General features: G+C 39.0%; 6 protein-coding genes and 1 non-coding gene across 8 annotated transcripts; 2 read left to right on the top strand and 5 right to left on the bottom strand.

Moving 5' to 3' along the window:
• Positions 1-3527: 3527 nt before the first annotated feature.
• LOC106334900 (transcription factor MYB39) lies at positions 3528-5079 on the top strand. The gene is made up of 3 exons (XM_013773284.1): positions 3528-4117; positions 4189-4318; positions 4459-5079. The coding sequence occupies exons 1-3, from the start codon at positions 3982-3984 to the stop codon at positions 5066-5068; spliced, it is 876 nt and encodes a 291-aa protein (XP_013628738.1). The 5' UTR covers positions 3528-3981; the 3' UTR covers positions 5069-5079.
• A 172-nt stretch (positions 5080-5251) lies between these two features.
• LOC106334898 (probable LRR receptor-like serine/threonine-protein kinase At5g65240) lies at positions 5252-9021 on the bottom strand. Its single transcript, XM_013773282.1, has 12 exons — positions 8777-9021; positions 8537-8661; positions 8325-8457; positions 8149-8223; positions 7919-8062; positions 7769-7840; positions 7625-7690; positions 7475-7545; positions 7258-7398; positions 6532-6873; positions 5745-6139; positions 5252-5661 (listed from the first exon to the last, which is right to left on the bottom strand). The coding sequence occupies exons 2-12, from the start codon at positions 8607-8609 to the stop codon at positions 5347-5349; spliced, it is 1827 nt and encodes a 608-aa protein (XP_013628736.1). The 5' UTR covers positions 8610-8661; positions 8777-9021; the 3' UTR covers positions 5252-5346.
• A 249-nt stretch (positions 9022-9270) lies between these two features.
• TRNAM-CAU lies at positions 9271-9355 on the bottom strand. The gene is given in 2 exon segments: positions 9271-9306; positions 9318-9355. It is a non-coding gene; the product is annotated as a tRNA-Met (tRNA).
• Positions 9356-9469: 114 nt separating this feature from the next.
• LOC106334899 lies at positions 9470-11239 on the bottom strand. Its single transcript, XM_013773283.1, has 3 exons — positions 10505-11239; positions 9981-10091; positions 9470-9836 (listed from the first exon to the last, which is right to left on the bottom strand). Exons 1-3 carry the CDS (start codon positions 11117-11119, stop codon positions 9684-9686), a joined length of 879 nt encoding a protein of 292 aa, XP_013628737.1. The 5' UTR covers positions 11120-11239; the 3' UTR covers positions 9470-9683.
• A 136-nt stretch (positions 11240-11375) lies between these two features.
• LOC106334901 (polyadenylate-binding protein 2) lies at positions 11376-13898 on the bottom strand. Its single transcript, XM_013773285.1, has 6 exons — positions 13697-13898; positions 13513-13612; positions 13341-13411; positions 11922-12113; positions 11713-11840; positions 11376-11626 (listed from the first exon to the last, which is right to left on the bottom strand). Exons 1-6 carry the CDS (start codon positions 13817-13819, stop codon positions 11578-11580), a joined length of 663 nt encoding a protein of 220 aa, XP_013628739.1. The 5' UTR covers positions 13820-13898; the 3' UTR covers positions 11376-11577.
• A 122-nt stretch (positions 13899-14020) lies between these two features.
• On the top strand, positions 14021-15143 carry LOC106328116 (actin-related protein 2/3 complex subunit 5A). Of its 2 annotated transcripts, none has more exons than XM_013766489.1 (5): positions 14021-14109; positions 14207-14332; positions 14410-14482; positions 14584-14684; positions 14947-15143. In XM_013766489.1, the coding sequence occupies exons 2-5, from the start codon at positions 14235-14237 to the stop codon at positions 15080-15082; spliced, it is 408 nt and encodes a 135-aa protein (XP_013621943.1). In that variant the 5' UTR covers positions 14021-14109; positions 14207-14234; the 3' UTR covers positions 15083-15143. The 2 variants fall into 2 exon arrangements, with proteins under 2 accessions (XP_013621943.1, XP_013621942.1); XM_013766488.1 differs by having other exon boundaries at positions 14033-14109; positions 14189-14332.
• Positions 15086-17231, bottom strand: LOC106328115 (lanC-like protein GCL1). The gene is made up of 5 exons (XM_013766487.1): positions 16979-17231; positions 16694-16884; positions 16367-16478; positions 15883-16109; positions 15086-15793 (listed from the first exon to the last, which is right to left on the bottom strand). Exons 1-5 carry the CDS (start codon positions 17168-17170, stop codon positions 15211-15213), a joined length of 1305 nt encoding a protein of 434 aa, XP_013621941.1. The 5' UTR covers positions 17171-17231; the 3' UTR covers positions 15086-15210.
• Between the last annotated feature and the right edge of the window lie 2732 nt (positions 17232-19963).

Here is a 19963-nt window from a genome sequence, read left to right as displayed (position 1 = left end):
TATTGGAGGCGATATTGAGCTTGCAAAGTGCAAGTTTAGGGTTACTTCGAATACAAGAGATATATAATAGCATCTCGCATCTAAAACCCTAGAATATACGGACTCATGGGCCTAAGCTCACGATCAGATGTAACATCCATAATAACTTGATGCAACACTCTTGATGCAACATTCGATGCCTGTGTGCGGAACAAGATTTATCAAGTAGCAAGCCGTGTTAACTGCTTCAGCCCAAAACCGCTTCTCCAAACCAGCACTCGAAAACATGCACACCGCTCTCTCTAGCATTATCTGGTTTATCAATTTTGCAACACCATCCCGCTGTGGTGTTCCCCTGTCTGTAAGATGCTTGGCAGATGTTGCATCCTTACAAAAGTGTTTGAGCTCTTCCGAGCAGAGTTCCAAACCAATATCAAAATAAAGCAGATCTTGCTTCGACAGATGTTGCATCCCACGATCACCCATATGTCCAAGCCTCATATGCCATAGCTTAGTCATATCGTCCTCTGGGATCTCTGGCATGCAACATTTGCTGAACCGGTAACCGTTGTACCCTTCAGCAAATACAGAGTACCGTTCATGAAACCCTTCAGAATCACATCAGAACCCTTGCAGACATTCAGAACTCCATCACCACCCGAATATTTGAACCCTCTACTGTCCAGAAGACTCATGGATATCAAATTCTTTGTCATTGATGGAACATGCCTAACCTCGTTCAATGTGCAGAATCTACCATCATGTGTCCTGAGCTTGATTGAGCCGATCCCAGCAATCTTGCAGACAAAGTCGTTTGCCATCTTAATCTTGATGTCAAGTACCTCTGTGTACTCTGAAAACCACTCTCTCCTCGGTGTCATATGGTAGGATGCTCCTGTATCAAGAACCCACACATCAGAAGAGTGTGTGTTGTACACAACAAGAGCGATGTCGTCGTCAGACTTGGTTTCATCCTCGGCTATTGCAACAGACCCAAACTGCTGCTCCTTCATCTTGGGACAGTCTGACTTCCAATGTCCCTTTCTCTTTGCAATAGTTGCAAATATCAGATGCTTTAGGACCCCTTGGTATTGACTTCCTATCTTTCGAAGTCCTTATGTTCCCATGTCCCTTCACACCACTGACAAACAACCCTGATGCTTGATTGTCTGTCTCTTAGCTGGATGCCTTATGGCGCAATTCCCGACTATGAAACGCTGACCTAACTTCTTCCAGTTTCACTATATCTGTGCCAACAATGCACGATTGCACGAAGTTCTCGAAGGAGTTTGGCAGAGATACCAACAGGATTAGTGCCGCGTCTTCATCCTCCACCTTAACATCGATGTTACGCAGCTCTAGTGATATCGAATTCAGCTTGTCAAGATGGTCGCAAAGCTCAATACCTTTTTGCATACGCAATGCCAAGAGGCGTTGCTTCAGAAGTAGCTTATTCGTCAGATATTTTGTCATGTATAAGCTCTCCAACTTCTGCCACAAACTAGCAGCATTTTTCTCATCCGACACTTCGATGATGATCTCGTCTGCTAGACACAACAAAATTGTTGAGAACGCTTTCTCTTCCAGAGCCTCCAAATCAGCTGCTTCAGATTTCTTTTCTGACAATGGTCCCCAGATGCCTTGTTGCTTCAACAACACCTGCATCTTAATCTGCCAAAGACTGAAGCTATTTCTCCCATCAAACTTGTCGATCTTCGCTCTTATTCCAGACATCTTCTTACTAGATCACAGTTGTGACGGACGTGAGAAGGAACAGATGCGGAAACAGATGAATAAACGCGATGTAGCTACGACACTTATATTTGACGTGGTTTACCCTTAGGGCTTCGTCCACGGGCAAAGAGAGATCTTATTATTGGAGGCGATATTGAGCTTGCAAAGTGCAAATTTTGGGTTACTTCGAATACAAGATATATATAGTAGCATCTCGCATCTAAAACCCTAGACTATACGGACTCATGGGCCTAAGCCCACGATCAGATGTAACATCCATAATAACTTGATGCAACGCTCTTGATGAAACCGAGTCGGTATGATGTACGTGATGTAACATCCATCGCCAAAATGTAACATCGAGATTCAAGGCATATCAACAATATCAAACTTGGCTTTGAAAGTCATAGTTTAGATGTGTTGGTTAGGAACATATGAGAAGAAGCAAATCAGTTTTCATCTGACATTGACAACCATTTTATTTTATATATTTGATGAAAAGAATGGTTTAAAGTGACATAACGTACCTTAAAATCAATTATTTTAGTATGAACCTATTAGTGCCTTCCTTATTTCTTTAATATTTACTGTACCTGCTTCCTCCATTGAGATTGTGGTGTGATCCACTCTACGAGAAACCCTAGACTAACAAGCAACTCAAATGTCTCTCTGTCTAGTCTCTCTAGAAAATATTCAAGGTTTCTCCGCTGCTTAACCATACTTTTTGAACTTGTAGGATTTTTTTTTCTTATAATGATGAAATTTACTGGCTTATCACAGGTCTATCTTGCTAGGGTTAGATGGAAATAGAGAATACTATACAATTTAGGCACTTTTAGTGCGTGAAAGTACACATTATCACCTAGATCATGCTGCCTTGCAGTTGCAGAGTTACTGCAGGTTATGAAATTAACCTAATGTCTTTTCATACTCGGCATAATGAAAACACATATTTTTCGTAAATCACTTTGATAAATATAAAATATCATATGTTATATAGAGGACAACTGAACAGATGATATACACAATGGAAACCTTGACAATTTGATAAGCCTATCGAGGAGTATTTAGTTCGTAGATGCAGTGAAGTTATAACAGCCTTGATCCTTATAATTATTGTGAAAACGTTTCCTTATTCAATATTTCTGTATAGACTTAGAATTTGTTTCTTGAGGACAAGTTATTTTCTTCTTTTTGGGTCAAAAGAGGACAATTTATCTTTCATTTTGAAAAAATGGGGAAAAACCTATCAACTACTTTATGGAGAAGACACAGAAGAAAAAGACAAGAAATGCCATTTGGTCCAATGCAGAGGCAGTGGGAGAAAAAGTCTTGTAGGTTTCAAAGATGGTGAAGATTTAGATCATTTCTGCACCAACCTCTCCGCTAACAAGCTCCTTCTAATTTTCAACAAAAAATGCGTGTCAACATCAAGCCTGTCAACATTATCAATCAACAGTAACGTCTCTTCTCACAGATACATAACTTATCATATATAATGATATGATCTATGTTGCTCCAGTTTCCAGTATTTTGAGACTCTTTAAGACTTATAGTAAGTTTCTCTGCATCACTTATCTCACTATCAGAGACAAATCTCTCAGTGCTAATGGGTCATGGCTTGATACGAAGAAAATACAACTATATATATAACACCAAATACATAAGTGTCATGAGCAATTAGAAACCTATCTTTGCGTGCCAAAGGAGGTGTCTCTTCAGCCATACTTGAGGTGACATCTGTCGTTAGTGCTGACTTCTTTTTGTAACTTTTGTTTGTTTGTCAGCCTATGATTAAATAATGATTTGAATAGTTTATAGCTCCCTTAGCTTGTTCTACTCCACCTATATACCCAAGCAATGCGACTGCATGCCAATATGCCTCATGTTATTATGTCTGCATGCACTCTTCACAATATATATTAATTCGTGAAACACATGACTCTAGACTAAAGATCTCAAGATCTTGAATAGTGTCCCAGAAGAAGATTGCTTGTACTATAAGTTGTTATGCGGTACGTATACCAGAATAAAGAAGAGACAATGGAGTGTAAAGGGCGATAGCGACATGGGTTGTTTTTGTATGCGAATAAGAAAGAACCACGTCGTGACTCGTGAGTGAGAGAGAGGGAAAGCTCAGCTATATATAATAGAAATATAAGAAGCAGTTAGTGGTTGTGAAGAAAGGAGGCAATCGACCTTTGACAGTTAAGAGGGTAAACAAGAAGAGAGGAGAGACCGTTGTTAGATACATATCGTTCATCAAACATGGGAAGATCTCCTCTCTCAGCTGATGAAACCGGTCTCAAGAAAGGTCCATGGTTGCCTGAAGAAGATGGTAAACTCATCAGTTATATCCATAAACATGGCCATAGCAGCTGGAGTGCCCTTCCCAAACTCGCTGGTAACATCTTCAAAGACTTTGATGGAAACCTAGTTCTTGTCTTGTGACTATATATGTTTTATTATGTTCAGGTCTTAACAGGTGTGGGAAGAGTTGTAGGCTACGATGGACAAACTATTTGAGACCCGACATTAAGCGAGGCAAATTCTCACAAGAGGAAGAAGAGACCATCTTGAACCTTCATGCGGTTCTTGGAAACAAGTAAAGAAAATCTTGTAACTCTTTTCTTTTTTTTTTGCTAAAATGTTAATATAAATCTTGTAACTCTTGGTCATGCATGGATTGTTTTTTTGTCTCGTTACTCATTGAATAATGTTATTGGTAATGATTGTGTATATAAGGTGGTCAATGATTGCAAGCCATTTACCAGGAAGAACAGATAACGAGATCAAGAATTTCTGGAACACTCATTTGAAGAAAAAGCTGATTCAGATGGGTTTTGATCCCATGACTCATCGCCCAAGAACCGATGATATCTTCTCTAGCTTATCTCAGCTCATGTCTCTCTCTAACCTTAGAGGACTTGTTGATCTCCAGCAACAGGTTCCGTTTGAAGATCAACAAGCCTTACTGAATCTCCAAGGTGAGATGGCTAAGCTCCAGTTGCTAAACTACTTACTTCAAGCTCCTCATCTTGCCATGAGTAGTAGTAACAACAATAACCCTAATGAGTTGAACATTCTCAATCTCCTCATCAAAGAAAACTACAATACCAACAACCTCCCATCTCTCAAAACCCTAGAGGAAAATCTTTTCAGTCAAAACAATTCTCCAATATGGTCCCATGAACCACCTAGCTTGAACCAAACTATGATGCCTTCTCATGATCCTTCCCCTTTGGGTGATGATTTGGTTCTGAACCAGGCTTCCTCAAGCCATGAGCAAGAAGTAGCAGCTACAGGCTCTGTAGATTGGCCTGATCATCTCTTTGATGACTCCATGTTTCCTTAGCAATCTTGAGGTATGTTTGTATATGTTTCCCAAAACATGATTGTTTAATGTTTAATTTGCATGTGGAGGTTCTACATCTGTACGTTACTTCATGATGTGTGCTAATGTCTTAGAATGTACATGTGGTCTTGTTGTATTATATAACTCATACATGTTGTTTATATTCTTCATACGAACATTCTATATGTAAACTTCACTGATGTTTAAAAAATCAATCTTCGTCTACTTTACAGTTTGAATCACAAGAGTGTCACCTTTGAAAATCAAAAGTATATTTTCTATCTTCCACCAGATAATTCAATGGCGTCTTGATTATTAATCGAATCTTCACCCCAATCAAATCTCCTCTGCAGCCTCTGAAACTCTTCTTGTCTTGTCACTTCAAGATTCTGCCATTCTTCCCATCTCTCTGCAAGCCCTTCTCCTTCAAGCATCCTCACAACTTCAGACATAGCTGGTCTTTCTTCTGGCGCTGCTTGTGTGCACAACAAGGCAACTTGTATCATCATCTCTACTTCTTCCTCTATGTAATCCTCTTCAAGCTTCTTATCTACAATATCTCCCAGTCTCTTTTCTCTTTCCAACTTCTTCACCTGAAAACCAAAAAGATTGCTTATTACTCTCTTGAGAAGAAGCAAAAAAATAAAAAATGATCTCAGTTTCAAACATTGCTTACATGATCTAGCAACAAGACATCATCTTCTTCCTCCAACCGCGAGAAATCAATGGCTCTTTGTCCAGTTACAAGCTCAAGAAGCATGATTCCATACCCGAAAACATCCGTTTTCTCTGATGATTTCCCAGTGGATATACATTCAGGTGCAATATGACCCATTGTTCCACGGACCTGAGTGGTCACATTAGTCCTTCTAACATCTACCAACTTAGCTAAACCAAAGTCCCCAACCACTGCTTCAAAATCTTCATCTAGTAACACATTAGCAGCCTTCACGTCTCTATGAATGATCTTAGGGTTGCAATGTTCATGAAGATACTCCAGTCCTCGTGCTGCACCTAGAGCAATCTGTTTCCTCCTGAACCAATCCAGAACTGGTTCCCCTCGTTTAATCTCTGCATATAACCACAAAAAGCAATGTTCAAGAAATTATTAATTTAACGAATTATTATTAATTTATTTTATATATATCTTACATTTATTTAAAATATTTTAGTTTTTGGATTTAATTATAAAATTGTTTTGATGAATTATCAAAGTTAGATATACAAAACAAATTTGTAAATTTATACTAACATTATTAATTAATTTAACAGTTTTAGACTAATTTAAACGACTTAGAACGGTGTAAACTGATTTAAATCGATGTGAATCGTATAAATCGGATATTAAGAAAATAGTTTCGGCTAAAACCGATTTCGATTTGCCGCCTAGACCGATTTTTAGAAACCATGACAAAAAGTTGGAACCTCCTAAACCAAGAGAGTAAAGTTGGCTTTCTTATTACCTCTTAAGCGATATGCAACACTTAGATTCTGCATGAAGGGATACACCAAGAGTCGTTCGGTCTGTGTTGTGCAAAAGCCTATAAGGCGAAGCAGGTTCCTATGAACAGCTACACTTATCATTTCAACTTCTCTCTGGAAAGCTTCGTCTCCTCCTGGTCTTTCAAAGTCAGTTAATCTCTTCACTGCAACTTTGGTGCCATCCAAAAGCACTCCTTTGTATACTTTTCCAAAGCCTCCTTGTCCAAGAACGTTCTGTTCACTGAACTCATCTGTCGCCAGTTGAAGCTCTCTCCATGAAAATCTTCTCAACTGTCCAAACGCAATCCTTCTGTCTACTTCACCTGAACTCAAAGTTTCAACAAAAGGTAAAAAGACAAAATCGGTTCGATTTTTTGTTAGTTCGGTTTCAGAATTTTATACCGAAGTTTTTAGTTAGTTCGGTTAAATTGTTGGTAGATTGAATAAAATTCAAAAAGAATTGTATAATTTTGGTTAATTCAGTTCTGGTTAATTTGGTTAAGATTAGTATTGCTTTTTAGAAAACCAAACTAACAGATTACCTAAGGGAAAACCAAATTTTATTTAGTTGCCGAACTGAACCAAACCTTCTATTCTAATGAACTGAACCGAAAACCAAACTTTTTAGGTTTGGTTCGCTTAATAACCGCAGGCCTAGACAAAACGTTTTTAAGGCTTCTAGTAAAAAGTAAAGATTGTTCACAAACCTGCAACATCTACAAACACCTCACGTCTATATCCTTTATGCTTGTCCTTGCAGAAGAAAAACAAGAAGAATCCAAGGAGAATCACTGTGCTCCCGCTAACAACTCCAGCGATGATTCCGGTTTTTGAATTGCTTGAATCACCTAATCAGAGCAAACACAAACTCTCCTTACTTGGTATCTATGCAAGTAAAGCATAAGCAGATTATTGTAGTTTCACCTGAAGGGTTGGACTCGGTTACGCAAGGGTGAGGGTAAATGCCACCACAAGTCAAGTTGTTTGCTGTGAAACTATTAAGTGTTTAAAACACACACACAAATCAGATTATAGAGGTAAGATAAATGGAAACTGCAAGTGTATCATACGTACTTGTATTTTGGAATGTCGAATAAACTCTGAGGAATCTCACCGCTGAGATTGTTTGAGTCGAGCAAACTGCATAACGTAGTTCAAAAGCAATAGCTTTAAGGAATACTGAAGAAGACAAGACAGAGAACGGAAAAGAACACTCACATATTTATCAGTTTTGAAAGGCCAGTGAATGAATCAGGGACAGTTCCATTTAGGTTGTTCCTACTCAGAGTCCTGGTTAGTTAAGCCAAACAGAAGAATAAAAACATAATCTTTAACTCTTTGAGCCAAGACAAGTTTCAAGACACTTACAGGAACTGTATGTTACTGAGATTACCGAGCGTGGGTGGTATGGGACCAGAGAGTTGATTATCCTCTAAATCCAAGCTTGTCAAGCTAGAAAGATTCCCAATAGATTCTGGTATTTCACCAGTAATTCCATTTCCCTTCAATGTACTTATGAGCACAAAAAGAATCCTCATTTAACAAAACAAATGTAACAGTTTTCAGATATAGTTCTAACCCAAGTAGGGCATACTTACAGAGTTTTGAGAGTTTTCAAGATTCCTATTCCTGAAGATAAAGTTCCCGAGGAGAAGTTCATGTCAGACAAGGTTCTGCAAATCATATAACAAAAAAGGTTAATAATCTCTCAAGCCATTAATTAAACAAAGCGTTGAGTAATTGTGGTTAGTGTTATACTGTTATGGAAACATACAGAGAAGTAACATGCTTCTGTTCATCACAAATAACTTGAGACCAAGTACAAGGATCTACTTGGTTCAGGTTCCAGTCGCTTAGCTGTTGAGGAGATGCACGTAAGGAGCTCCTCAGAGCAAATAAAGCCTCCCCTAAAAACGAAATTGCAACAATAGAAACCAAAAATTCATACTATTTACATAATAAGACAGTTTTAGAAGCGAAATTTACCTTGATCATCAGGTGACACAGATGACCATAAACAGGCAAGCGCCAAAGCAGTTATCGTAAAAGGCAGAGCCATCTTTCTAAGAAGTAGCAAATTTCAAGATGTTGGATTCGCCATATACAAGAATCTGAATCACAAAGGATTAGTTACTTTCTAAATTCAACCGTAAAATTCGAAAATTCAACAATCACATTATTCCGAGTATTAGAGCTTCGGGTTGTTACAGCTTCTAAAAAACGAACCTTTATATAGCTGCCCAGAAGATAAAAGGACCAATTTTGGTCGGAGAAATTACACTTATTCACGATTAAAACTCAGATTTGTGAAGGCCAAAAAGAAAGAACAACAGCTGAGTTCCAAAGAAGAAACTTGTAGCAGAGAAGATAATCCAAAAAAGAATAATTCCACCACGAAAGATGATTTCACTTCCACTCTTACTTTGAAGAGAAACTAAAGTAAAACTCTTTTGCGTTACTTCATTTATTTGTTTTGTACTGAAAAGTCTTTCTTTTACGCAAATGGCCATTATGACATTCACAATGGCTGGTCAAAGAGAGACCAAGAAGCCCCGACATTGGTTGCTTCAGGAACTGCTTTTCCTGCGTGATTATTATATTAATAAAAATAAATAATTGGTCATCATGATGCTTTGAATGTTATTAACGAATAGGATTTAGATTAAACATGTGGGCGGCTTGTTTTGCAAGCCCAATAAAAAAAAAGAAAAAAAAAACTTTGGGGCGAGAGAGGCTCGAACTCTCGACCTCAGGATCACTCAATAGCTATGAGACCTACGCGCTAGCCAACTGCGCCACCGCCCCTTTGGTAGAATCTCCCCATCTTATTTTATCCAAGGTTGTTCTCGAACACGCAATGCACTTGCTGATAATTACACGACTGGGTCGAATATATCTGAAACCGTTTCAAGTCGACCATCATCAAGAACTCTCTATTACAAGAAATTTTGAATTCAGAAGCAAGTGGAATACACAAATCCAAAAAAATGATGACAATACATCAACGAAACCACAGTGAGTTGATCCATTTTCGGGTGTTCGTTCTCGCTCTCCTGGCTTCGAGAACAACTTCTCCAGGCAAAAGCCTCACAGTGTCATTCGCCAGTTCTTGTGTGTTTGTATTACCTCTGGTTTACTGATAGAGTATCTTTTTGGATGTTGAGGGTTCTTCTGCTGTCTTATCTTTCTCTTCATTATGCGCTTTCTTGCTACTATTAGTGCTCTCAAACAGCTTCCCGTTCTTTGCAATAGTAAGGATAAGCTCAAGTTGCTTTCGCTGTTGATCCTATAAAGCAAGGCAACCAGCATTCATAAGCTCAAACGAAACTCGTATGGTCGTCTTCAATTCAAGCCAGGCAGAAACGTAAAAGACAACCTTCTGCATTCTGACATAACAAGCAAAAACAGTTATAACCGAGAATCTATATACCTGCATAGCGAGCAGAACCTTCTGAATTTCGCCAAGCTCCTTCTCTAAAATCTCTTGTTGCGCAGCTATCACTCTTGTAGCCTCAGAATTCTTTTGGGCCAAAGCTGCAGTCTTTGTTCCCAAAAAACAGACCAAACACTTTGAGATACATACAAACACTTAAAGAAGTAAACTTTATGTACAACAACAGCTACATTGATAAAGGGATTCGAAATAAGATCACTTTGATGAGTAGAAGAGGGACAAAGGGTATGGAGAGGTTGATGCAATATTTGTTTTATACTAGAATGTAAATAGGCTTTCAGTTCATTTTGGGAGGGTAGCTAGAGCAAATTCTAGCATAAAGTATGCTCTTGATGTATAAAGGCTTTAACATTCATTCAAAAAAAAAAAAAAAAAAAACAGCTACATTGATCAGTCAGATTATGGGAATACTACATAGAGATTGTGTAAAGCTACTAAAGCCCATCTTCCAAGGGTCCAAACTCTTAATCCAAAGCACTAGAACAAGATCGGAGCTTTACCTCAGAAACGGGTTCCTTGAGAGCTTTCCGGGTGACCCGAAACCGGATCCCCAGTTTCTCCAGATGCCTAGAGAGAACTCTTACAATGTTGGTCGAGGTTTTCAAATCCTCTTCAAGCTTCTCCAGCCGTCGAATCAAATCCGTCCCGTCGCCTTCCCTCGTTCCTTTGCAAATCCTCATCCATTGCCGTCGTCTAAGCCACGAACCAGACGCGACCGAACATAACAATCCGACAAAACCCAAAGATAAAACCTTCTTCCCAATCTCACCAACCACCGCGTAATTCACCGCGAGAACCACCGAAATCACGGCGGAAGACAGAATACAAACCGCCTCCGCGAAAGAAACGAAGCTGCTAAAATCGAAACCACCATCGGAGTCGGCGTCTTCTTCGTATGATCCGAGTGAAGAAGACGCCTGAGCTCTGCAATCCCGCACGCTCTCGTGATTCGACCGAGGAGAGGTGATGACGTGGCGGAGGAGGATAGGTTGAGGTAACAGTTTAGTATTCCGGTGAGGAGTCCGTACAGCGGCGACGGAGAAGCAGAGGTTGCTGCTGCGGACGGGAGTCGAGCCGGAGAAGAAAGCGTATCGAGAAGGAAGCGATAAGGACATTATCGTCTTTTTAAGATCTCCAACAACTGACACTCACTCAAACTGGGATCGCTGCAAGAAATGGCGATGACTCTAATATCTCCTCCTCGTTAACAACTTTTACTCGGCGCATGATAGCGAGGTCTTGGAATACGCCGAAGACAATCTACCTAATTTTCACTAACAGTGGAGTTGACCTTTTTTCTATTCGTCAACACTTTCATTTCACATATTGTAGTGTGGCTAATACTTAACACGAAAGCCATTATGTAACACATGGCCATAATTTATACTCATATATATGATTCATATCAAACGATATGAAACTTATAAATACCAGTCAAGATTCTTAAAATGTTTACGAGCCAAGTTATAAAAAACAGGAGAGAACAAGTCACAGAGAAAGCTTAACAAACGATGGACATAAGCCCATATATTACGAATCCGCTCTTTGTTTTTAAGCCAATGAAAAGCTTTTTTTATTGGTATGGCATGTAACGCATTGGCCTTCTGAACCTAGGCGCTTTCCTGCATACACAGATTTAGAAGGGGAAAAACGATTAAGAACGATTTCAAGAGAAGCTGTGACCACAATGTGTGTTAAACGAACATACCCATATCCATATGGAGAATACATATACGGAGACATGAAAGGTCTGCGGAACCGGTAGCCCATGTACGGGTTGAATCGTCTACCACGGTGCTGTTTCAATCCAGGAACGTTTGTTCTCTTAGGCAGCACCTACAAGAAAAAATTAAGCCAGATAATTGTGTTTTTGGGTCTTTATATTAGTAGTTAGGAATAAGCTTTTGTGTAATGTACCTTTAGTTGACGACCATGTAACTCTGATTCATTCAGTTGTAGAGCCTCTTGTATAGCATCAACTTCCACAAACTCGACATAAGCAAATCCCTTTGGCTGCCCGAACTTGTCTGTCAGAATTGTCACCCTATGGACAGTCCCGCATGATTGGAAATGTTGCTGCACTTCTTCAGGTGTACAAGCGTAATCAACCTGCATAGCGAAAATATGCAGTTATAGTACACGGCCAACAAGCATAACCTATGAGGAACACAGAGATCAATCCATCAGATTAGCAAGTTCAGAGAAACAAGAACAACAAGCAAAGACATTGATTGTTGACCATCCTTCATCAAACACACGCCCTCTACCTTTCATTCTTTTCACATGTGCAAACATGAACAAGAACTTAGTGAACTTGTCACAGTTAAATCAACTCCAAATTTTTTAAGCCTAAGAAAGAAACTTTATTTTTTTTCGAGGCAAAGCAGAGTGGAAAATTTAGTATACTTGAGTGGCCATTAAGACGAAAAGATCCCTTACGCTGAGTACCAAGCATAAACTTTATGACAATCTTTCATAATTTGTTAGCACCATTCACCAAACAGCAGATTCTCACCAAATCTCTGCGGGTCACATAGGAAAGCCTCCGGCATCTCGGTTCAGCTCTTCAAGAGCTGTCTCCTATTCTCCTAGTGGAAGGATTGCAATCTACACCACTCAACTATTTCCCTCTCTCCACATTCCCTTTCTTTCTCAACCCATGACTTTTTTCCTTTTCAATTTTTTTTTGGGCTCTAAAACGTATATTTTTTTTTTTCTCTTTTGTTTTTTTCAGATTTTTTTTAATCATGTTCGACAAGAGAACAGAGCTGATCTTTTTAATACAAAAAATCCCCCCCCCCCCTAAAACTATCAGAAAACCCAAAGCTGATAAGAACTTCAGCTATGAGAACAAGCCTGCGACTGCAGTGAGAAAAGTCATAAGAAATCAAACTCAACGAAAAAGAAAACAAAACAACAGACATCCTAAATTGTGAACAGAGGGAACAGATCAAAAGGGTGAGGTATGAAACAAATAAATTGAAAGATATATTCTACACTCTCATGACTTTACCATTAATAATTTTAGTCTAATCTAGACTGGTCACTAAACAGATATCCAGTGTATGCCATACACCAAAGATGTAGCATTACACTAAAATTGATGGTAAATTCAACCACTAGATTTGATAGCAAGTCATGTAGAGAATACAACAGGAAGAGAACATAACCACATTGTAGAACTATAATACTTGTAACATCCAATATTAAAAGCCATTCATCTACGCACAACTCATACTCTAGGTGAATGCACACTAAACCAGTGAGAACTAAAACTATGAAATCAACCAGCAGCGAATAAGAAGAAAGAGAAAACAGAAACATAAGCATTCTTACATTGCCAACAAAAACAGACCGAGCATCAACCTCCTCCTTGCCTGCTTGATTTGCTGCTAGAGTAGCAGGATCTGCAATTGGAAAATTCAAAAAAAAGAAACAACAATTGAAGTGAAGAAGCCATATCTTAGCTCGCAGATGTTACAGAAAAGGAAATCAAAGAGAGTTAAACCTTGAGCTCCCATCTCCTTCTCAACCTTGGCCTGCATCTCACGAAGAGCAGCAGCTTCATCCTCCATCTCCTTCAATCGTTTCTTCATCTCATCCAACTCCTAGTAACATACACGCGATTACAAATCAATCGATCATCACTTCCCAAAACAGTAAGACAGAGAGAGGGAAGAATAGCAGCAGACCTTAGCAGCATCCTCGTCGGCAGCAGCCATCTCCATATCAGGATTAGGAGCCTCCATGTCACCGTCCATCTCTCCGACGTCGGGAATCTCTCCCCCGTAAACCTCGTGCTCCTCTTCCTCCATCGCTCTCCGTCGCGACGTTTGCTTTGTTCTTTTTCTTTGCTTTCTTTTGGGTCTAAAAAGAAACGCTTAGGGCACTTTTAAACCGATTTGGATAGCGACACGTAAGTATCGTATCTAAGCCTATTTATTATATCCTAATGGGCCTATAGGCCCAATTACAACCTTGTTATTAATTTCGATTCGACCCCTTATATTTATCTACAATTACATCATCGATCACCCAAAACATCACCGCTAAAGATTTTGAACTCGTCAGAAACGCTTTGATTGATTCGCTTTGATCCCTCCAGGTAAGCTTCGAATCTCCTAGTCGGAACTTTAAGCTTTGATCCCGAATTTTCTGGATTGCTGATTATAATTTGAATGAAGAATTGATTGTGGTTTTAGATCAATTTGGTGGAGAGAGAGAGATCCAATGGCAGGAGCAGGTGGATTTGTTGAGGCTGATAATGCAGAGGCAATCATCGCTAGGATCGAAACCAAATCTAGCAAGATCGAAAGCTTACTCAAACAGTATTCACCTTTACCTTTCAGTTCCTTTCTTTCTTTGTCAGATGACCTTTAACAAATAGTTAACTTCGTTTGTGCAGGTACAAGCCCGTTGAAGCTCTGAAAACGGCTCTTGAAGGTTCACCTCCTAAAACTCTCGATGAGCGTTGCAAGGTCTCTGTTTCCTCTGCATCTCTCTCTCTCTCTCTCTCTAATAGTTTGTGTGTTCATAACCAAAAGAATGATGATTATAAATTGTTGCTTTCAATTTGCAGTCGGCTAATTGGATAGTTGTGCACAGAGCTTTAATGGCGATAAAGGATATTGAAGGAATGCTGAATGCTCTTGACGTTGAGTATTACGACATTCTCATGAAGTAAATCCCCCCTTGCCTCTTATTTCTTGTCTGAATTTCATTGGAGATTAGTTAAGGCTAGAGCAAAAAATTATATAACATTGGTTTAGGTTTCGTGTCAATGCAATCTTTGTTTGTATGAAAATGAAAAGTTGGTCGTGTTGTATAACATGGTTAGGTTTTGTTATTGCAATCTCTGTCCGCTGAGGGAATGTTACAATTTAGCTTTAGCTCTTGAAGAGCAAGTGTTAATGTTTGAGTTTGCTTGAATGGTGTGGAACAGGTACTTGTACAGAGGCCTTTCCACTGGGGACCGACCTACATGCGATCAGTGTTTGAAGATTCACGAGAAACTCACTGAGAGAGCTGGTCTCGGTTGCATTCTCCGTTGTCTTACTGATACTATCAACACCGTTTGATCATTGTATTATTGCCACCATTGTATTACTTTAAAAAGACTTGAGTTTTTGGTTGATCATACATTCATTGAAGATGCACTTTCGATAACTGAACCAACATTTTATCTTAAACTAGACCTGGTACTGAATTATATCTCATAACCAGGGAACTTAGAATCTACTGGCGACACAAGATCGAACCAGAGACATGCCGGTCCAGCTAGTCCCCGGAACAGCGAGTAGTCATGTTCTGCTTCTCCCATTGTCGTACTCACAAGCTCTCTCGCGTCATGACACAAGTAACTCGCGAACGCTTTTGCTCTCTCTTCGTACACAACATCTCCTGTTAACCTATAAAGCGACAAGAAAGCATAGGCGTTGCCAGCAACTCCATCCGCTAAACCTACCTTCTTCACCAAGCCACTCTTCCACACTACTTCTCCAGCTTCAATGGCCGCTTCACGAAAATCCCTCTCCTTTGGAAACACCTGTGATGCTTTAGCCAACGTGATGGCCATGCCGGTTGCACCATGAGCCCACTGGACCAGCTTATCTCTTGGATTCCCTTCGCTGCACGGATAGTTTCCGCTGTTTGGAAACCTATTGCTCATCATGTACCTCAACGTCCCTTGCACATCCTTCACATCCTCATCTGATAATGGGAAGTGTAACAAGACGTGCAAGATTCCAGCTAATCCATTCGCCGCACCCCAAAACCGTGTCCCGTGGAACCTATAAACCACAAACAATCAAAAAGAAAGATAAGTTTATGCTCTTGACATTCTTGAAACAAATGAACTTAAAAGATACAAATCAGTTGCCTGTATAACAAAGGGCAAGCTTGATGATCTGCTGCGCCAACTCGTCCACCTGATAAGATGGCTTCGACAATAGGCAATAAGAGATGATCAGGAACAGTGCCTTCACCGAGATATCGGTTTAGGAGCAAAGCAGCCCAAAGGAAACCCGCTCTTCCATACAGAAGGTCATATGACATCCCAAATCCTCCTTCTTCTGGTCCTGCTGGTAACTCTCTTTCTTCTGCTAGCTAAACAATTTTATAAAAACATAATCACCATGACAAAACATATTGTTTATTGTATTGTATCTAGTTATCACGTAAAAGTTTAGATCAATGTCAGTTTATTAAACAGAACAAAACTATCAAGTGTATACCAATGTTAGTCTATAAAACAGAACATTATTATCACATTATTGTAACATGAGATATGTATACTTAATCTACTTTTGTCTGAATGTGGTGAAACTAAAACCTGAAGTAGTTACAAGTGAAAAGACAGGTACCTCAAGAAAAAGACCGAGAAAGAGGTCAAGCTTTGATTGGTCCCCACTGTAACTGGCTACGATTGCACCAAGCGCATACACTCCTCCTCTTCCACATAAAAACGTCACGTGCCTATTCATGATCATAATCAATCCAAAAATCTATTAGAAAACGACCTATTCATTTGGGTGTGTAGATATTATTCCACAAATTGCAATTTTACATATTATTCATGACTGTGTTATGGTTAATAATTGTCTGAAAAGCGACATTTTTTGTAATAATACTAATGAAATTTTGTTTTCAGAATATTTTTTTGTGGAATATGATATCTAAGATGTTCTCACCTGGTTGTGGCGCGTGCAACGTCGGCACACGTGTCGATTATATCGGCGCAAGTTAGCAGATCTTGATGGTTCCTCGTGACCTCGTACGACTTCAAGCAAGTGAAAGCTGTGCCGAGTAGTCCTGTGTACACGGTCGGATCTAACACCAGACCCGGATCCGGAACACCGCCTTTCCACGTAGCCTCCACAACCTACACATACATACATCGACCGGTAAATATATACGAGCCAACGTACGGTCCATAGGATAGGACTCTAGCTAAACCTAGCAGTATGTGGCATCACCTGGTCCTTGAGTAACGTTGCTGCTCTAAGGAAAGTATCCGTAGAGAGAAAACTTGTCGTCGGAACTTTTGGTTCGGAGGAGGTTCGTAAAATAAAATGATCAAGATCGCCGTTCTTGTTTGTCTCTCCGCCGTTACCATCTTCGCCGCAACTCGCTTGCTCCGCCGAGAACTCTACCGCCGACGATAACATAGCTATCTCTCTCTCTCTCTCACTCTTTATCTTGGAATCTTTAGAATGAGAAGTACGAACGCTAGCTTAATATATGTATAATTTTTTCCCTTCTAGTCTTGACAACAGGCATTATTCATACAGTTTATGCTCATTCTTTTTTTATTGCTAACATTTACTTACCACATAAATAAAACGTGGGTGAGCCCATAGATTAACAACAATTAAAATACTTAAGAAACTTATTAAAAGAACTTAAGAAACCATTATTAGAAGGTAAAGTCTTTACTAAACGGGGTAAACTCCCATCCTAAGTTCCTAACTGCTACTTGTGGTGGTAAAAGTATTTGTTTAATTGATTGTACTGATACATTTATAACTAGTTAATATTTGCAACTGAAGTCTAAAGAGAGTGTTGGATCCATTAAAATAAAATTGAATGTAATAATTCGATTGAATCCAACTTAGTTCAATTGGATATAAAAAAATTCGAACTAGTAACACATATAAACTTTGAATCCTTTTTTCATTTATTCATGAATACTACATTGAGTCGGTTTATCTTTCTCTTATTCAGTACGGTTTTAGTTCCACGTGGATCAGTTTTGAGCTCACTTATGTCGTCCGTCTTCGTTAATTTGATGCCTTCTGAATTATGGGTCGTACACGAGTCATTATATATTTTAAATCAGTGACTTAAACCTCTTGGAAAACAAAAATTTTTAGCGCCAGAAACAGAGAAGAAAAACAAATAAAAGCAAAGGTGGGCTCGGCGGTATATGATTATTTCTGGCTGCAAGGCATGAGAGGGTTATACACGTGAACCGGTTGGCGAGTTCTCACGTGTCGAGATCTTGTCGGCTCTATCAATTTACGAGACCAAAATCTATCGTTGGATCTGGCTAAGGGTAAGGGATATGGATGGACAGGAAGGACGGCCGATGCAATAAATTAAACTTTTAATTGGTAATCTTAGACCATCCAAAGATTAAAAAACCAATCGAATCTATAAGACCATGATTAACGCTGAAATCCAAATGAATTTTTTAATATTTTTGTCTGAATTAAAAAAAATTTAAAAATCAACCAATCGCGGACCGTCACGTGTCGGTGAAATCCGTAAACAGTGCAAACAACTATTTTTATTCTGGTCTTTCTGCCACCTGTTTTTTACTTCCTGTGGGCTCCCCCCTCTTAAAAACCCACTAAAACCAACTAAAAACCATCCTGCCCTAATATGCTTTAGTAAACGGAGTATTATCTAAGCTTCTAAGTGGGTATGGGATTCTTGTCAACTACGAATTAGACAATATTTTTTGAAATATGGATGTTGACCTCCCAGAAGAAACTGAATAAATGCAATTTATCGAACATCAATCAGTAGATTAGCTGACCTGGAAACACGTTTGACAAACGTGAATCATGTCAAATACCTTCACGCGTATATTATAGATAGAAACAAATACAAATTAAATCCATAAACCTTCGGTTTAATAACATTCTTATTCAGATTAATGGTATTGGGGAATGAAAACCAAGCGATGATAATATGGCGGTAATCTCTTGAGATTCAGCGTAAATTTGCCGATTTTTATTTGAAACTAGGAGGGTGTCCACCCTTCGCGCGGAATATTGTTTTATTGTTGTTAAATATGATTTTTGGAAGATGTGATTATGTAGTCAGTATTTATTGTGAACATCATTATTTGATGTTTTTTATGTTATGTAGTAGTAGCTAATAAGTTAATATATTATGTGTTTGTCTTTTTAATAATGTGTTGTTGTATGTATAATACTACTTGTTAGTGGTAAAATGAGTTTCTGATGTAAAATTATTGAATTTCAATAACTTTGTCTTTAAGAATTTGTTGATTCTAAGAATAACAGCGTCAAAATTGTATTTTAGTTTTTCACATTTTTGAACATTACTCTTTTAGATGCTTTTTGCACTTTCTCCCATATTTTGACCTTGAGCCGTCACCATCTATGTATTTCGTTTACCTCTCCGGTGTGCAGTGCTTCTCACCATCACTGGGAAAAGACTCACCTCTGTGCTCTTGTTTTGCTCACCTTCTTTTTCTTTGAGATTATATGTTATTTGTTATAGATCAGGCATATTAGTTCCATGTTGTGTAGTTGTTTCTTACGGCGTTGTATGTTATTTCAGTCAATATTTGTCGTTTTTTTCTTTCGATTTTGGCTAAGGTTAGAAACTACATCTCATTGGGTTGGGTCAGAGTTTAGTTGTCATTGATGTTGTTTTCCTTGTTGTTGGTTTGCCATCGATAGTCTCTGCTCGTCTTGGTTCTCAAGATCTGGTTTTTGGTGATCTGACTTCTATGTTCTTTTTTCATAACTCGAGGATGGATCCACGGTTCGTTGATTTCATTTTGTCTCTTTTTATCTCTTTGTTCTCTCATCTCGTTGCACCTTTCATCGCTGATCACGTCTCTGGTGGCTCTCCATTTTGCAATATTTGCTACTCGAGGTTTGGATAGTGTTTTTCTCTGTGTATGCTTTGTGCGCTTGAAAGGTTGTTTATGGTCTCAAGCTTAAGCTTTGGTTTCTCAGTGGTTGGCTTCCATTCTCCCACACTCGGGTTCTTTATATTCTTCTCATGCATCCCTTGGTGTAGGTGTGCGGAGCTGCTCTTTTGGAGCTTTGGTTTCTTCTATTCAGAGTTTTGTGGTTCTTCGCTGTCATGGGCGCCTTGTATGTACTTGTTTAGTTTGTGAGGTGGTTCTTATCTATTAACTGGTGCTTGTGCTTCTGGTGCTTTAGACATGCGTCTTTTTGTTTTGTGGTGATTTTGTT

This window comes from Brassica oleracea, chromosome C3 (genome assembly GCF_000695525.1).
Source record: "Brassica oleracea var. oleracea cultivar TO1000 chromosome C3, BOL, whole genome shotgun sequence".
Taxonomy (NCBI): Eukaryota; Viridiplantae; Streptophyta; class Magnoliopsida; order Brassicales; family Brassicaceae; genus Brassica; species Brassica oleracea.
Note: the sequence above shows the minus strand (reverse complement) of the source record. Positions and strands in the feature narration are given on the sequence as shown.

What these genes read in the sequence shown, in the direction of transcription:
- LOC106334900 (XM_013773284.1), top strand. Translation starts at nt 3,982, where the DNA reads ATGGGAAGATCTCCTCTCTCAGCTGATGAAACCGGTCTCAAGAAAGGT. An exon ending in TGCCCTTCCCAAACTCGCTG is followed by an intron (nt 4,118 to 4,188) that starts GTAACATCTTCA and finishes TATTATGTTCAG; the next exon opens with GTCTTAACAGGTGTGGGAAG. An exon ending in CATGCGGTTCTTGGAAACAA is followed by an intron (nt 4,319 to 4,458) that starts GTAAAGAAAATC and finishes TGTGTATATAAG; the next exon opens with GTGGTCAATGATTGCAAGCC.
- LOC106334898 (XM_013773282.1), bottom strand. Translation starts at nt 8,609, where the DNA reads ATGGCTCTGCCTTTTACGATAACTGCTTTGGCGCTTGCCTGTTTATGG. An exon ending in TGTTGCATATCGCTTAAGAG is followed by an intron (nt 6,140 to 6,531) that starts GTAATAAGAAAG and finishes GGTTATATGCAG; the next exon opens with AGATTAAACGAGGGGAACCA. An exon ending in ATGTCTTGTTGCTAGATCAT is followed by an intron (nt 5,662 to 5,744) that starts GTAAGCAATGTT and finishes TTTGGTTTTCAG; the next exon opens with GTGAAGAAGTTGGAAAGAGA.
- LOC106334899 (XM_013773283.1), bottom strand. Translation starts at nt 11,119, where the DNA reads ATGTCCTTATCGCTTCCTTCTCGATACGCTTTCTTCTCCGGCTCGACT. An exon ending in TCAAGGAACCCGTTTCTGAG is followed by an intron (nt 10,092 to 10,504) that starts GTAAAGCTCCGA and finishes TTGGGAACAAAG; the next exon opens with ACTGCAGCTTTGGCCCAAAA. An exon ending in AGGTTCTGCTCGCTATGCAG is followed by an intron (nt 9,837 to 9,980) that starts GTATATAGATTC and finishes CTTGCTTTATAG; the next exon opens with GATCAACAGCGAAAGCAACT.
- LOC106334901 (XM_013773285.1), bottom strand. Translation starts at nt 13,819, where the DNA reads ATGGAGGAAGAGGAGCACGAGGTTTACGGGGGAGAGATTCCCGACGTC. An exon ending in GAAGGAGATGGGAGCTCAAG is followed by an intron (nt 13,412 to 13,512) that starts GTTTAACTCTCT and finishes TTCCAATTGCAG; the next exon opens with ATCCTGCTACTCTAGCAGCA. An exon ending in TACATGGTCGTCAACTAAAG is followed by an intron (nt 11,841 to 11,921) that starts GTACATTACACA and finishes TTTTTCTTGTAG; the next exon opens with GTGCTGCCTAAGAGAACAAA.
- LOC106328116 (XM_013766489.1), top strand. Translation starts at nt 14,235, where the DNA reads ATGGCAGGAGCAGGTGGATTTGTTGAGGCTGATAATGCAGAGGCAATC. An exon ending in CTCTCGATGAGCGTTGCAAG is followed by an intron (nt 14,483 to 14,583) that starts GTCTCTGTTTCC and finishes TTCAATTTGCAG; the next exon opens with TCGGCTAATTGGATAGTTGT. An exon ending in TATTACGACATTCTCATGAA is followed by an intron (nt 14,685 to 14,946) that starts GTAAATCCCCCC and finishes GGTGTGGAACAG; the next exon opens with GTACTTGTACAGAGGCCTTT.
- LOC106328115 (XM_013766487.1), bottom strand. Translation starts at nt 17,170, where the DNA reads ATGTTATCGTCGGCGGTAGAGTTCTCGGCGGAGCAAGCGAGTTGCGGC. An exon ending in TTCTCGGTCTTTTTCTTGAG is followed by an intron (nt 16,110 to 16,366) that starts GTACCTGTCTTT and finishes AAAATTGTTTAG; the next exon opens with CTAGCAGAAGAAAGAGAGTT. An exon ending in GCTTGCCCTTTGTTATACAG is followed by an intron (nt 15,794 to 15,882) that starts GCAACTGATTTG and finishes TGTGGTTTATAG; the next exon opens with GTTCCACGGGACACGGTTTT.